General features: G+C 29.0%; 1 protein-coding gene and 1 long non-coding RNA gene across 5 annotated transcripts in view; one reads left to right on the forward strand and one right to left on the reverse strand.

Annotated features, from left to right (window-relative positions):
• Positions 1 to 353: 353 nt before the first annotated feature.
• The window catches only part of LOC119684599 (protein sax-3), a gene marked incomplete at its 5' end in the record, with an annotated part of 42,319 nt that continues 26,980 nt past the window's right edge, over positions 354 to 15,692 (forward strand). For all 4 annotated transcript variants that reach the window (XM_038098671.1, XM_038098674.1, XM_038098673.1 and 1 more), the window contains 3 exon segments: positions 354 to 555; positions 661 to 743; positions 11,132 to 11,292. In XM_038098671.1, the coding sequence (XP_037954599.1) occupies positions 354 to 555; positions 661 to 743; positions 11,132 to 11,292 (446 nt within the window).
• LOC119684605 lies at positions 8,995 to 9,592 on the reverse strand. The gene is made up of 3 exons (XR_005252745.1): positions 9,554 to 9,592; positions 9,424 to 9,499; positions 8,995 to 9,363 (listed from the first exon to the last, which is right to left on the reverse strand). It is a non-coding gene; the product is annotated as an uncharacterized LOC119684605 (long non-coding RNA).

Genomic DNA, 15,692 nt, shown 5'->3' on the forward strand with positions numbered 1-15,692 from the left:
ATAGTTTTTACTGACAAAAATTTGTTTTTAAATATGCATAAACATGAACATCGATAATTGAAACATTACTTTTACAAATTTTTTTATCAACTCACTTGATATCAGAACTTAATACCAGTTTTTAGTACGTTTTCTTTTTTTAACCCATTCCTGTCACATATACCCCAACATTTTCAAACCCAACAAATACAATGAAAATATTTACAATAAAACAACTTGTGTAGGAATTGTTTTTCCTTTGAACCCAACTCAAATTTTTATCGTTAAATGTTTCGATTCATGCTTATAAAAATTCATTTATGGTAATGCAATAACAAAACTGAACGAAAAAACCATATCAATTGTTACCCTAGGTTACATCAGTTGAGGATACGCCACCACCCATCATACAAATCGGCCCATCAAATCAAACATTGCCTAAAGGCAGTGTTGCTATGTTGCCATGTCGAGCTTCAGGGAATCCAACACCACGTGTAAAGTGGTACAGAGATGGTACAACTCTGCAAAATGGCAATCGTTATACAATCGTACAGGGTGGCTCACTTAGAATTGACGGTAAGTGTAAAGTATAATTTGGTAATATAATATATGAAGCCTATAACTAAGAAACTACGAGTATTAAGAATGTGTTAAATAATTTTTATATTGGATCCGTTGCAGATTTGCAAGTGAACGATAGTGGACTTTATACATGCACTGCTTCTTCGGAAAGTGGCGAAACTTCTTGGTCGGCAACTTTGACGGTAAGTTTTAAGACTCTTCAAATAACTAACATTGGACTTTGCAACACAATAAAAACATTGCTAATAGAAAAAAATAATTTAAAATATAATAAAAACCTTAATTAATTAATTAATTATGTCAAATACAATATGTATGTCAAATACAAATAAAAATAATAATAAAAAAGGTAAATAAAAAGCAATTGATTAAAAAAATATTGATATAATATGTCAAAACAAATAAATATAAAAGCCTACGAAATAATAACATATAAATATAAAACATAGAGCTAAAAACCTAGTAGTCCAGTTCCTTATTCTTAGTTAACTTAAAAATTATTTTAGTGTTAACTCACAAATAAATAACAATAATTAATAAATAATAATATAGTCATAAAAATAACACATATATATATGGGCAAGATGGACAAATTTGTGTTTACTATTTTTAAACAGTCTTGAATATAACTTTCTTTCACATGCTATAATTAACTTATGCCAATGGAAACGACCAAATCTTAATTTGATTACTAAATGTTATTTAAGCTGCAGTAGAAACATTACATATAACATAAAAATATTTCTATTTGCAATGGATTTTTAGGTACAGGACATAAAACTCTTAACAGTAAATAAAATATAAAAGTTATTGAATTAATAATACAAAAAAAAATATTAATTATATAAAAAAAATAAAATTAGCACTAAAAATAAATGCAGTAATTAAATACTAAAATAAATTAAAATAAAAAAATATATGAAATAAAGAAAAAAATAGAAATACTTTAAATAAAATAATGTACAAATATAATAAATTAATTAAATCTAAGCGATAAATAAATAAATTTAAAATTATGATTAAATGAAGTTAAAAAATTGGAATTGAGTAAAAAAAAATGTTTATTATAACAGTTACGAGTTTATTATCTTTAGCAATCTTTGCTATAAATAAATTCATAAAAAAGTCATCCTTCCCAAAATTTCCTACATTCCCTCTAAATTGGAGAGATTTTTTAAATAATTTTTAAAAATCAGTTTTCTTTCGACTGGATAATATTGAGAAATATTAGAAAAAGCACTTCCTTTATAATGAAGGATAGGAATTTAGCAATGGATTTTAAAATAAAAATATTTATATAGTTTGCTAAAGACAAGAAAATCGTAATTCTTAATACAGAAATCATTTTTAAAGGGTTAATAAAAAAGTCTCAGTTTTTTAACTTTAACCCATTATTGTCAAGAGCCCAATTGTCTAAGAGAAAACTGAGTTGTAGATTTGTACAAAAATCTCAAATTAACCTGAAATCTTTAAAATATTGAAGAAGAGTATTAAGTGTCTCATAGTGTTTTTAACAGCAAAAACGACAAAAAGTGTAAGAAATAATAAATAGCGAATAAAAGTGCCGTTTGCTTGGGAATTTTCCATATAAATATTTTCGATGTTATTTATAACTTAGGGGCTGATAAATTAGCAAGAAATAAATTTCAAGTCAACAAGCTACTAAGCTATATTTTACTGAGAAAATACATTAAATTTGAAGATCTCTTAAATTAAGTTAATTCATTAGATTACTACTGATAACTTTTATTTGTTATCGTTGCTATATTTCCTTAATTTTGTATATATACAATTGTTTCATAGGATAATAGCCAAGCGTCCCTTAATAAAACGTCCCACACGTATCTAATTTAAGAACGAAATGAAATGTTCTTTGGTTTTAGTGCGAATATGAAACCATTTTGCTAAGTACCCGTACCAGAAGTACGAAATCAACTGAATGAGAGATAACTTAATTCTTGAAATTTGTCTTAAAATAAACAAATTTTATTGCTGAAAATTTATTATGCATAATTCCTTCTAGCATTTCAATACAAATATTTTTTAATTGTTTACAATCTTGAATTCTCTTCAAAGAATTCGCGAGAAGTAATAAAACAGCAATAACTCAGTCTAACGCGGGATTGTAGTGAATGATATGCACGTCAGAAATGCTACATAAAATAGTTATGTCTGCACGCCTGCAACTGCATGAGTTGCGCAACATAATACAACAACACAAACAAAAGCAAATCGGTGAAAGCGGGAATGGTAGCGATGCAAGTAGAGATTTTATAAAAAATGTATTTCCATTTTTATGGCATAAAGATATTCCTAAGTTTCGTTTTAATGTAATTTTGTGATGATCATAATTGTGAAAAAATTGGACGCTATTGCCCACAGTCACAATTATTGAAACATCTTGAAGCAACCAACAGTAAAAGCAACAGCTACAGAAATTTATATACTACAATATATATATATATATATATATATATATATTTCGTATATGTATGTTTTCTGAATAATGAAAACAGATTTTCGAAGACAAGTATTCATTGAGTAACAATAAAGTCCACTAAAAGAACCAATTGATGAGCTTCAAGTAGGCACGCATGTATTCAAATGTGTTCATCGTACAATGCGTACTCATTATATTCAAGCTAAAATACCTGACACAACAAAAGCAATAATTATATGCGCTATAATTTTGGTTGACATGTTTAACTTATCACATAATAGAAATTCATAAGTAATAGTTTAGTAGATGTGATTCAATACTCAGTCCACAAATGGAAGTAATAAGGTAGAAGAAATAATGATTTCTAAATAAACACTTATTTTTTCTTCGATTACTTTTTTTAATTGATTTCAAGTTTATAAGTTCTATAACTAATAAATTAATTATGTAAATATAATTATATATATATTATAGTAAGAAATAATTCCAAGACAACTGCTGATGGGTATTTGGCAATACTCGCAACAGCAAAAAATTTAATTAATTAAAATAATATGAAAATAATTTTTGTTGTTGTAGTTCAATACAGTTTGAAACCTCTCTACAGATTATATATAAAAAAAAAATATTTTTAAAATTCTGATTCTCATACTATTATTAATATTATAAATCAATTTAAGAAAGAGAAGAATTATCACATTTGATTAAACTTATAATTTATTTTGAAAATTTGACTTTAACCATAATATTCGTCCGAATATCAGAGAAATGCTAAATAACTATATCAAATAGTGTACGTCCGATTTATTGAACTTCATTCTTCCGACATTCACTGTTAATGCTGCTTGATTTATGTTCCGCTAGTTTCAATTTGTAATAAAAATTCTTCTTACTGCTGTAGTAATAAATAAAAATGTTAGTAAACACACCTATATAAAGTAGTGACTAGTAAACAAATAGATTTCGAATCAGTAAAAGCTTGATAATTAAATCATGTATTAGAAACATCTTAGAGATCCATAGTGAATGAAAGCAACATAAACATAGACTTCTCTACTGAGTGCCTAGCTGTAGGTATTTGTTGTCTATTTTGAGGATAATGATTAATTTACAGAATATATCTGAAATATATGTCAACATGTCAGAGAATATGTCATATTAATTTTGTTTCGCTAAACTTTTCTTAGCAAGTAATTAGCTTAGCAAGTAATGTTTTTTCTAAATGTTTAGTATTGAAACTATTTACAATAATGTTAGGTTACGTTACACCTGTAATACCAATAATCCACTTAAGCCGTACACGAAGTCATTGGTTCAAAAACCATAGGCCTTAGGCCAACATTCTAGAAAAACAACGCCGTTAATGTAATTAAAGTTATATTAATAGTTGTTATATATTATATGTACATGATATGTTATGTCATCGACGTCTTCATAAGTTCGGCAGTAATGATTAATAGGACAATACAATCTTTTAAACATAGTTTTGACATAGCTGCGACTCATATATAAACCCATCACAAGACTGATATTTTAACGAGGCATCTTAATGAGAGTGCTGGATTTTTTCTTAATCGAATGCGGCCAACTTACGATCAGATGCTTGCATATTGCTGTCTTTTCAACTTTCATCATTTGTCAGCAATATTCCCAAAGTCCTTAGTTGTTTCAAATGGTTACCTAAAACACCACGTCTTGCTAGCATGTCTGTTTAAAGTTTTATGTAGTATCAACACTTTTTCTTCGTAAATTATATACTTCTTCAATTTCTTGTAATATTCTTTTTCCACTTTATTGATGCCGTACACTAGTAATTTGATTTTGATTGACAGTTCATTTCTTAGGTACTTCTTCACCTTTTATAGTGCTGTTACGTGGCAATTAGACTTTTGCTTATTTTAAAGTGTGTACTTCGAAATGAACTTCAAGTCGTTATATACCGAATGTAGTTTACTTTAGATATTGTTTTTACTTGTTGGCATATTTACTGAATTTAAGTAGTACACTTCATTCGTATATATATTATCCCAATTTTTTTTTAAATATCTTTATCCATTTTGTTTACGAAATTGTTAAAATTTCTAGAACACGATCATTAGCAAGTGCTCTTCTGTTAATATTTACCTTTCATTTATGGGAAGTGCTGACTCATCTGAAGTGATCTTGTATGGTTTTTGACTGCTTTATAAGTTGACTCCATATTTTATTTCTAAACAAAGAGATCATAAAACATATATTGGTAATATTTATTCCAGTACATATAAATATATATATTGACATATACACATATATGTGTAAATATGTACTAAGTGCATATATATATACATATATTTAAATTCACATTTCATTCAATTTATTTAAAGATTGAAGTATTTTATGGGTATTGGTATAAAAATTCATGAAATCACTCAAATTTATGGTTCTTCTTTTTGACAGCTAAGACGTGTTGTTGCATTTAAATTTAGTCAAGACAAATTGGTTCATGTCACGGAAAATATATTTATTGCTAATTGCTTTATAGGTGTTAGGTAATTAGTGATATAAATAAAATCGGTTGAATGCCCCTATCAATATTCTTTATTTATTTGAGTGGGTTAAAAATTTTAATGAAAATTTTAGTAAATCAAATATTTTCCATATAAATAAAAATTTTAATGAAAATTTTAGTAAATCAAATATTTTAAATAAATATAAATATTATAAATTATTATTTAATAATGTTGCACTTAAGCACTCTTTCTCTGTATTAACTCGAGGTATGTTTAAAACCCCTCTTTACGCCTTGACTGGATTATTGTTTATCACTTCATCAGACTAAGCAATAATTGACCTCAGATCTGCATACCTCCCCGAGGACCCTGTAACCATTCTGAAATTTGATAACGCGATGTTGGTAAGTCTGTCAGTTTTCGCAAATAATTTCAGGGCTTTATCCTTTATGTATTTTTTGATGGGATCAATCTTGAGGTCTCTCAGAATGTCATTCGTCTTAATGTACCATGGTACTTTAAAAAGTCTTCTCAGAGCCCGACTTTGTGCAATTTTTAGCTGGTGAACAGTAGTGTTTGAAGCTTTGGTAAACCCTACACATCCATATAGAAGTGACGAACGAATTATTTGGTTATATATCAACTTCCTGTGTTTAGCATTGAGATTTTCATTTCTGAATAGCGGTTGGATATTTGTTTTTCTGCGACATTAAATACAAATTTCTGAATTTTTTGTATAAAATAAAATATATACAACCCAATATATTAGGCAGAAATAATATATATTACGTTATGTATATACCTTAAAGCTTATATTCAAAAGTAATTACAAGTATATTAAAGTATCTTCGAAAAATATATTTTTCTTTATTTGTTGCTTACTTGAATATATTATCTTTACGTGTCATTTTATGGTTTTGTTAAAGCAATTTTAAACAGTTTTATTAAGTTATTTCATCAAGTATAGATACAAACAATATTCATGTCATTAATACAGCAGCTATAAAGTATTTATGTTTCTAAGAAGGCGTTTTAATATTCCATGAGACTTGAATGGTACAAATTAAAAAATAATTTCCGACCCATTCACATTTTTTATGAGATTCACGCATCTTTACCTGTTCATAGTATCTCGAGTACATTTTAATATTGTCACCGCCCCATTGTTTGCGCTGGAGCAGTTACACTGTTTAAGTACAATTGTGTTCTGTGAATAACACCCAGTGTGAGACTCTACTAAAGAGCTACTTGAGGGTCGTAATATGTGAAAATGATTGCTAACATAAATTCACATTTACGTCTTCCAACGCACACTTATCGATATTCCGATATTTAATTAACCTGTTGCACTTCAGTTTACAGCACCTGTTCTGGAGTTGCTATGGAAAAGCATAAAATCTTGAATTTATTGAGACTTTACTGCACTTTAATAGTTGTTCCAACGCTTCTCACTGAAATTTATGCAACATTAATTCAATGCAATGCGTATCGATGCATGCACTGCCCACAAAGTTTTCATGCAAGTGCAATAGTATTGAAAACTAAGTAAGAACTAAGGATTGCACTTTAAAGATTTTTGTGTTAATTCTAGAGTTTCTATAGTTCTTAGAAAAAATATATATTATTTAGTTTATAATAACTTAAATTTTACTTTTAACTATAAACATAGTACTTCAATTTAACTAAATTATTTAATTTCATTCAGTTAAACTATGTTACTGAACCCCAGCTTGCTAACCTATTTATAGACGGACCGACAGACAGTTTCGCCTGCAGTTGGTTCCAAGAGGAAATCTCCTTAAATTGTGGTCTCATGCAATCAGGCAACAGCAATTTGCATATTAATTTATCAAGTGCATTGCTGCCAAACTCATTGTTATTTATGACTTTTTTGCGTAGTTTTAAGTTGGAATGTATCTCAAAAATGGTAGCAACATACAGCAAACCTTTGCCTTTTGGTTTGGGCTGCAATCAACATCAATCAAAAATTTGCTGTTTCTTTTTTCTTAAATAAAATTAATTGGTTTTTCTTTTAAAATCGATGTAAGCTAAATTACTGAAAAACATGATATGACATGAGTTATGATTTTTAAGCTTAAATATGCAAACAATTTATGGTAAATTACTGAACGTTGGTAATTGAAAGTTAATTCCAATGAATGTACCAAGCTTACATAAAATCATTAAGTTGAAGTTAAGAAGAAATTCATTAATAATGACTCAAGATACTATATATCTGATATGCTTTGATTTTATAAGATAAGAAATAAACAACAATAAATTAACTGCGAAATGGATGTATCTTACAACAATGTATGAAGTAAAGTAAAAACAAATAAAAATGTTACCCTTGCAGAACTTTAGATACATTTTCAAATTAACTAAACTTATCTCTTTATTACTATGTTAGGAAAACATATGTTAACACATTAGAATGAAAAAATAACGACACTTATACATTTTACACAATTGGTTAAAGATAAAAAAATAGACGAAATATTCATAAAAAATTTGGTGTAGAACATTTGTATTATCCAATGCATCGAATAAAAAGTCATACTTAGGTAAAACATTAATAAAGAATATATTTTCATAATATAAGACGATCTCTTTATAGGACAACTATATTGAAATCTGAACTAATCTATATAATTTTCGCCAAAAATATTTCCTTTTATAGCAAATACCTAAATTCTCAAAAATAAATGCATTGAAAAATAAACTTTATCTATGAAAAACATATTTTTAAATAGAAAATTTATATATAAACTAAAACATTAAGGATAGAACCCTCAAATTATTTACGAAAACTGACTGGCTTACCAACACCGCGTTATCGAATCTCAGAATGGTTACAGGTTCCTCGGGGAGGTATGGAGATCTGAAGTCAGTTATTGCTTAGTCTGATGAAGTGATAAACAATAATCCAGTCAATACGTAGAGAGGAGTTATGATGAAATCTTGTAGTTAATAGAGAGTAAAAGTGCTCAAGTGCACTGACTCAACTAGCCTCAACATAATAAAACTGAATCTGAACCGATCAAATTTTATTATTGAAACATTTCATCCGTTTATATCCGACCACTTTTTTTACACAGACTACGTTTTATAAATTTTACTTACGTTCCAAATATGGAGTACATAGATCGGAAAATAAAAAATGGAAAAAATTCAATTATTTAGTTTATATAACAGCTGTAAAATAAAGTTCCACGATTTAGGACAATCCGACAAATAATCAGGATAATTTTAACATTTTTCATATATCAAAAAAGTATGTATGTTCGATTAAGAAGATTAGTTCAAAATGAAATATAGATACGGACAGATGGATATGACTAAATCAACTCAACTCGCTGAGATGTTCAAGATACTCGTATTATTAAGAACACTAATAAACAGTTTGTAAAAGTGCTTTTTATTGTATGTAAAAAAAAAAACTAAAAAGAGATCTATTATCTCACTGTTTTGTTTAAAAAATGTAAATATTTAAAAATATAAAAATTTTTTTTTATGTATAAACGCAGCATTCCTTTCCATATTGTACCCCTACATTCCTTTGCATTGCTGCTAGTCAGTTATTTGTTCTCCCCGCTCATATTGAGCAAGAATGTACTCTTCATCAGTTGTAACAGATGAACCCACATAAAAAACGCAATAGATTATACATATTTACTTAACTATTATATATAATTTTTAGGAAACGTTAGTTTCTTTGCCAGTTCTTGCAATTAAGGGCTTATGTGATCGGATATCCTTCCGGTCCGGTTGATCCATTGCAGCAAGATACTTCTTATTTTCCAAAACCAATGCATGCCATTTTTCATGCTCTGCAGTCAGTCGATCGTTCATAAGTTGTATCTCATTTTGTTGCTTTTATGTTAAGTGAAAAATTATAAATAAATTAGTATTGCACATATGAGCAACTCTTACCTGTCTGATTGCATTTATTGTGATATGTATGACGGGTTCATTGAAAACTCCAGATACGCTGTTACTGACTTTGGGTCTATAAAATTATTTTATAAAAAAATTCTTAAATTTTTATATAAGAAGTATTTACTTGCGATATTGCTTGGGGTTGAAAAATTTTATTATATTGCGAAACATTTTTAAATATTTGACATTTTGCAAAATTTTTGATATGAAAGATCAAATCAAATTTTGGTACGAAAATGTTGAAAAACAATTTTAGATGTTAATTTTATTTTTTTAAATTTTATTTCTGTTTCAACTTTTCTTTACATTTTTAAACTAAAAACTGTCAACTTGAATAATTTTTTTAGTTTATTATTGAGTTCACTATGATCAATTCAACTTTTGAAATTTTATGGCTATTAAAATAATAAAATTTAAAATAATAATTTTTTACTATAAAAATATGTACGTTCTAGGACAGCAGCTTCAGATACAACCAAACATAATAATAATTTTTTCAATAATTTTTGGGAACATCTATAACCCTTTTTTAAAAGACATAAGAATTTTTTAATCGTGTTGTTTTCTGTATATCAACCTTAGAATTTTCCTACTGATGTCGTATATTTTAAATCAAATATATCAGATATTCACTGAAGAAGTTTTAAGCATCAATAAAGTTTTGGGTTATCTCTTCACTTTACGTCTGATCCTCTCAAACTTTGTCCATGTTAATGGATTGTTTTTCTTTCGCTAATGACACACAAATCCGAACGCATGTCTATCGTCATTAACTGTTTCTACAGACTATAAATATATATTGTTATGAATCTATCAAGTCTATGCCTGATCCAGGCTAGTCAGTTCTGCACGCCTACCTACTAGCTTAAATGTCTATTAATTTATTAAATTGATTTTCAATTCAATAGTTAAACAGTGAATTTTATTTAAATTAAAATAAATATGTAATAAGCAATACGGTACTATCAAACTTATAAAAATTCAAATAACATAACTCAGTGGGTCAGTTGACTAATGAACGCTGACTTTGAGTCTCAAATTTGGCAGGGCACGAGTTCAATCCCTAGTACTTGCAGTCTCAAAAATTTGTTTATGAATATTTAAATACAAGAAATAATTTAAAGACCATTGATGTTGGTTATTTGGCAATATTCGAAACAGCAGTCAATTCAATCAAAAATTCAATTAATTAAAATAATATAAAAAAGAATTTTTGTTATTGTAGTTAACTACTGTTCGAAACCTCTCTACCAAAAAAAAAAAAACAAAAATAAAAAAAAAATTTAATTAAATATATATTTAAATTAAATGCATTTAATTAAAGTCCAAAAAGAAAAACATCATGACTATCAATTAAAAGTATTTGCTATTGGCGACATTAACTATATTGGTTTGCAAACGAAAATGTTAAATAAAATGTAAATAATTAAAATAATACTTCTTTTATACAATTTTCTCTTCTTTATTTTACATTTCGACATGCTTAAATTACAAACATTATTACAACATTAACATGGTGGTATACCTTCCTTATAATCATCCTCATCATTATCATCATCGTCATCGACATCGTCATGACTACGATTGGCAATACCAAACGGAACGAAAATCCTTGCATTCTTATTAATACTAACAACAACGTCCTTATGTGCAATTTAACAATATTTTTCCATGGTACTTGTATGTGTATTGGCAACATCAGGTGGAAAAAAGCAGTTCATCAATACTTCATCGTTCTGCCGATCCAAGTACTTACCCAGCACCACCAGGAACACCAAAAGTTGTGAACGTAACACAGCGCAGCATTTTATTACGTTGGACCAGAAGTCAAGAGAAGCCTGCAGCAACAACTCCAATTATTGGGTGAGTGATTTCTCCTATATATATATACATATATATATATTTATATTTACTCTTATATATATATACTATAGAGTATAAACTGAATGTAAGTACTTCAGTTAGTTTGCTGTAGTAGTTATTGCACGCCGAGGGTTTTATTTGTATTGTAAATTTAAACTTTTTTAGTCGCTTGAATGCTTTGGTGAGTTTTTAACGTGTGCATTTTAAATAAGCTTAAAAATAATATTACTAAAAAAAAGGAGAATAAAGAACTTATTGGAAAGTAAACATTTCCTACATTTTTATAAGTCCGGCATAGTCCTTTTTTTGCTTTTTTGAGTAGAAACTCACGCCCGAACACAGCACTGGTTTATTGCCAGTACGTCGTTCTTGACTTAATTTGGCTTAGAGTTTTATGAAAAAAAGCCTTTAAAATTTTTCTATAAAGTTAAAGCTTTTCTAATATTTTTTTATTATTTTTTTTCAATTTTATCCTATTATAATGAATTTTTAAAAATTTAAAAAATATACTTTTTGCTAAAATATAATATTCTAACCAGGGAAAGCCACTACCCTGTTGAGTATCTTTTTTATTATTCTTGCATTTTCGATTTGCTTGGTTAGTTCAATTAGTTTATAAAGTAAATATGTACATACATTTTAAAACATGTGCAAAATTGTTAAATATTTTATTGTTTCAATTCAACAAAAATATTCAAAAAGTATTTGTTGCACATACAACACAAATATTTATTGTCACCACTACTTTTGGACTAAAAGTTAGTTTTTATTTCAATTTGAAACACTGAAATGTACATATGTTTTATGAAAATATTTTAAATAATTTATTTATTATTTTTGTTTTAAATATTTCACCAAATGTGTTTATACTCGATTTGATTTTGATGTATTTCAATAAAGTTGAACTAAGTTATTCAAACAATGTTTGTGGTTCTAAAATAAGCAAATGAAATCAATTTATTTGGTTTTAAAATTGTATCTTATATCTTATATACATATAAGAATGTAAAGTCGCAAAAACCAAATCAAACAGTAAATGACTCAAGTAGTATTAATCAATACATATAATAAGAGTAGTAACTGGGTGTTTACACACACTGTTCAGAATTTAGCAAGATTTTTACTTTCGAAAGCAAATACATATGTACACAATAACGCTTTTGTCTACGAATATGATTTTTATGTAAATGAGAATATTTGTAAAAACATTGCTAACATCTACCTAGTGTAGACGCAAGTTTCCGCTATTAGTACACAAAGTCACTATTTGCTGGGTTCCTGAACATAGCAATATTGAAGTGAATGAAATAGCAGACGAGATAACCAAAAGAAGTTCTAAATTGCATATAAGTAAGGCCTACGTCTCAGTACGAGCAACGATGTGCAAACTCTTTAGGATCATAAAAGAATTTACCAATACGGCGACAAATAATTTATAGGCTAATCGCGAAGACTGAGAGGTCACTAGAACCTTATAGCCTAGATTAGACAAAAATAAAACGAAAAGTCGTTTGGGCTTCAGCAAATCTGCAGTTCGTCTACTTACTGAAGAACTAACTAGTTATTGTGCCATTGCTCCAATGGTGGTGATTTCCAACAAATGGATTATATAGCATTTACCAAGATAAGGAGGAAGTAGAATCCATTAACTACTTCCCGTATTTCTGTCCAGTAGTACAGACAGGGCAACTTCAATGTTTTAGGGTTAGCTTTTTCACTGCGCTGGCAGAGACAACGAAAGTAAACTAATCGAATATCCTTAACTTCATCTTGAAAACCAAATAGTTTAACCAGGGTAGTAGACGAAAATAACAAAAGTTAGCAACTCGCCTCTCCGGGTTACGTATTCACGCCTGAATATGAAGCAGTGGATGATTATGAATGCTATATATATAGTGCAGTAAAATTTTTTGGTTGATGTAAATGTGAAAATGTTCTAAATGTAATTACTTGTCTTAGACGCTGCTCTGTTGGTGATTTCTTCGGCGTTTCCGATGCGTGGTTTTTCTTACAATCCCCAATGTGTATTTGTCTTTGGCGTACTTGTGATGTTTTCGAAAGTTCAAAAGTCCAAGTTCTGTTGATGATAATGGATAGTTGTTTAAAAGACGAGATAAGACATTCCTGTCGTATAAGGCAACTGAATACCATTAAGCAACTTCTTGTACTGTGTGATTTGAACAAGTTTCATTTTTGGCACCCGACTGGGTGTGTTAATGTGGTACCATGGGGGCTATGATCCACAACTTTGACTGTCTGTATCAACGCAGGTAAAGTGTACTGCTTAAATAGAGTGTACTGGTGGCTGTAATTGAAACCCCAATTTACACAGTTAGAATGACTATATTAATTTGCTTTCATTCAGTGTAGAGTTGCATTTTTCAACTCGGTGCTTTGACCAAAAAAACATGGAAGATGTCAAAAAGCTTCCTTACTTCCCAATTACGAATGTGTATCCAAACGTACAGCTTCAACAGATACTAGTAAAATTTTTTAAAACTCTAACGCATTCTCCTATTTGTTGCTGTGGACTAAGAAACATGAAGGATGCAAAAAGCTTCAGTCCTTCCCGAAAAGGAAACTGTATCAAAAAATATAGCTTGAACATATATCAGCAAAATTTCTTGAAGCTCTAATGTTTATTGGTGCGTTATATCGATATGTGTGTTAAAACCTTACTGCAGCTAATCACGTTAAAAAACTCAGGACTTTATCTAGCTTCTTAAATAAAGTGTAGTGGTAGTATGTGTAGTATTAATTAACTTACATTCAATGTGAAGTTGCATTTTAAACCGAGTGTTGTGGATCAAAGATCATCAAAGTTGTTAGATAGGCCTCGCTCCCCAACACGCAGGAAACTATAAACTAATTTTAAGAGTCAATTGGTACCTGTAGCATTCCTTAGAATTCCAATAGTGTGTTTATTGGCGCACTATACCATAGTCTATAGTCTAATAGCATAGTCTATAATATTACAGTAACCTACAAATCAACTACAAAGTACTTATTGTATAATAAAATCTAAAATTGTTTATATTCTTTAACCCTTTACTTACAAAATATGAGTAAATATATTAGAACCCATAAAGTTTAATGACGCATGCCTACAGTAAAATAAAAGAGAAAAAATTTACTTACTAAAAATTTCTTCAGGAAAAGGTGTGCTTATCAAATGCAAACAATTTTTGGTCATTACAAAAACAAAAAAAAAATAAAAATAAATAAAAAAAATTTTTTAGCCTTTCTAAATGCCAAACATTTTAAATTGCCTCAGCAAATATTTTAACGATGGTCAAAAATATTTCAGCAACTCGGTTCAATTTACTAAATTACAAGTAAAATGGCTGGAAAAAACGCGAAAAACATTCTTATATCGTTTTTTTCATTATGCTAATTTAGCTAAAATCTAAACTTCGCAATCGACAATCTACAAAAAATAAAAAAAAAAATAAAATCCAAATGCAATAAGGAAAAAATTCCGCAAAAATATGCGCTTGACCGCTAAACAATACAAAAAAAGGAGGCACTTCGCCTAACGCAACAAATGCAACAAATGCAGCAAATGCAACAAATGCAACAAATGCAGCAAATGCAATACGAAAAGGAATTATTCGCCTAGCACAGCTGCAATAAAAATCGCTATTATTTTCATTTTCTGCTGTTGTTGTTATTGTTTTGTTGTTTTTGTATATTTTATATACCACATAACTATAACCGTACAGAGTGTAGATTCATTATTTAAAGTGCAGACACTATTGTGATCGCATTGCATGCAACATGACCAAAAATTTGAAAATGACCAAAGTCATGCTAAGCCACGCCATGGCAAGCCAAGCCAAGCTGCACTACACTGCGCCACATGGCTGTTATATATTTACCATAGCAACATCCATCGCTTCCTATACCTACAGCATAAAAGCTATAACCAAAACTGTTCCCGACATTGAAAGCCCAAACGCGAGTAAATGATACAAAGCTAAACCAAAACTGTTGCCACAACCGTATCCAAAAGCCAAAACCAAAGCCGACGCTAATCAAAGAGAAGAAGCTGTAAAAAGCCCCAGAGCGGCTGCTGCACTACACTATTATTTGCCAAATGGACGGTAATGGTAACAGGGAAGCGGTATATGTTCACAATGTAAGAGTATACATTGCATAGGATGCGCTTTTATTCCACTTTTTCTTATTTTTTCCACCAAAAAATTCTAAAGGCACCAAAAAAAAATTTTTTTTTGCTCCACTACTTCAAAATAGGAGTAGAAAAAAAAATTTAGAACAGCTGTGGAGTGGAGTGAAGTAGAACATATGAAATTTGAAATTTAATAGTTTTTGCCTAACGCAGATGTTTAGGAGGTTTGCAGTTCGCCCCATTTTACAAATAACTGGCGTCATCAACTTCA

This window comes from Teleopsis dalmanni, chromosome 2, assembly GCF_002237135.1.
Source record: "Teleopsis dalmanni isolate 2A chromosome 2, ASM223713v2, whole genome shotgun sequence".
Taxonomy (NCBI): domain Eukaryota; kingdom Metazoa; phylum Arthropoda; class Insecta; order Diptera; family Diopsidae; genus Teleopsis; species Teleopsis dalmanni.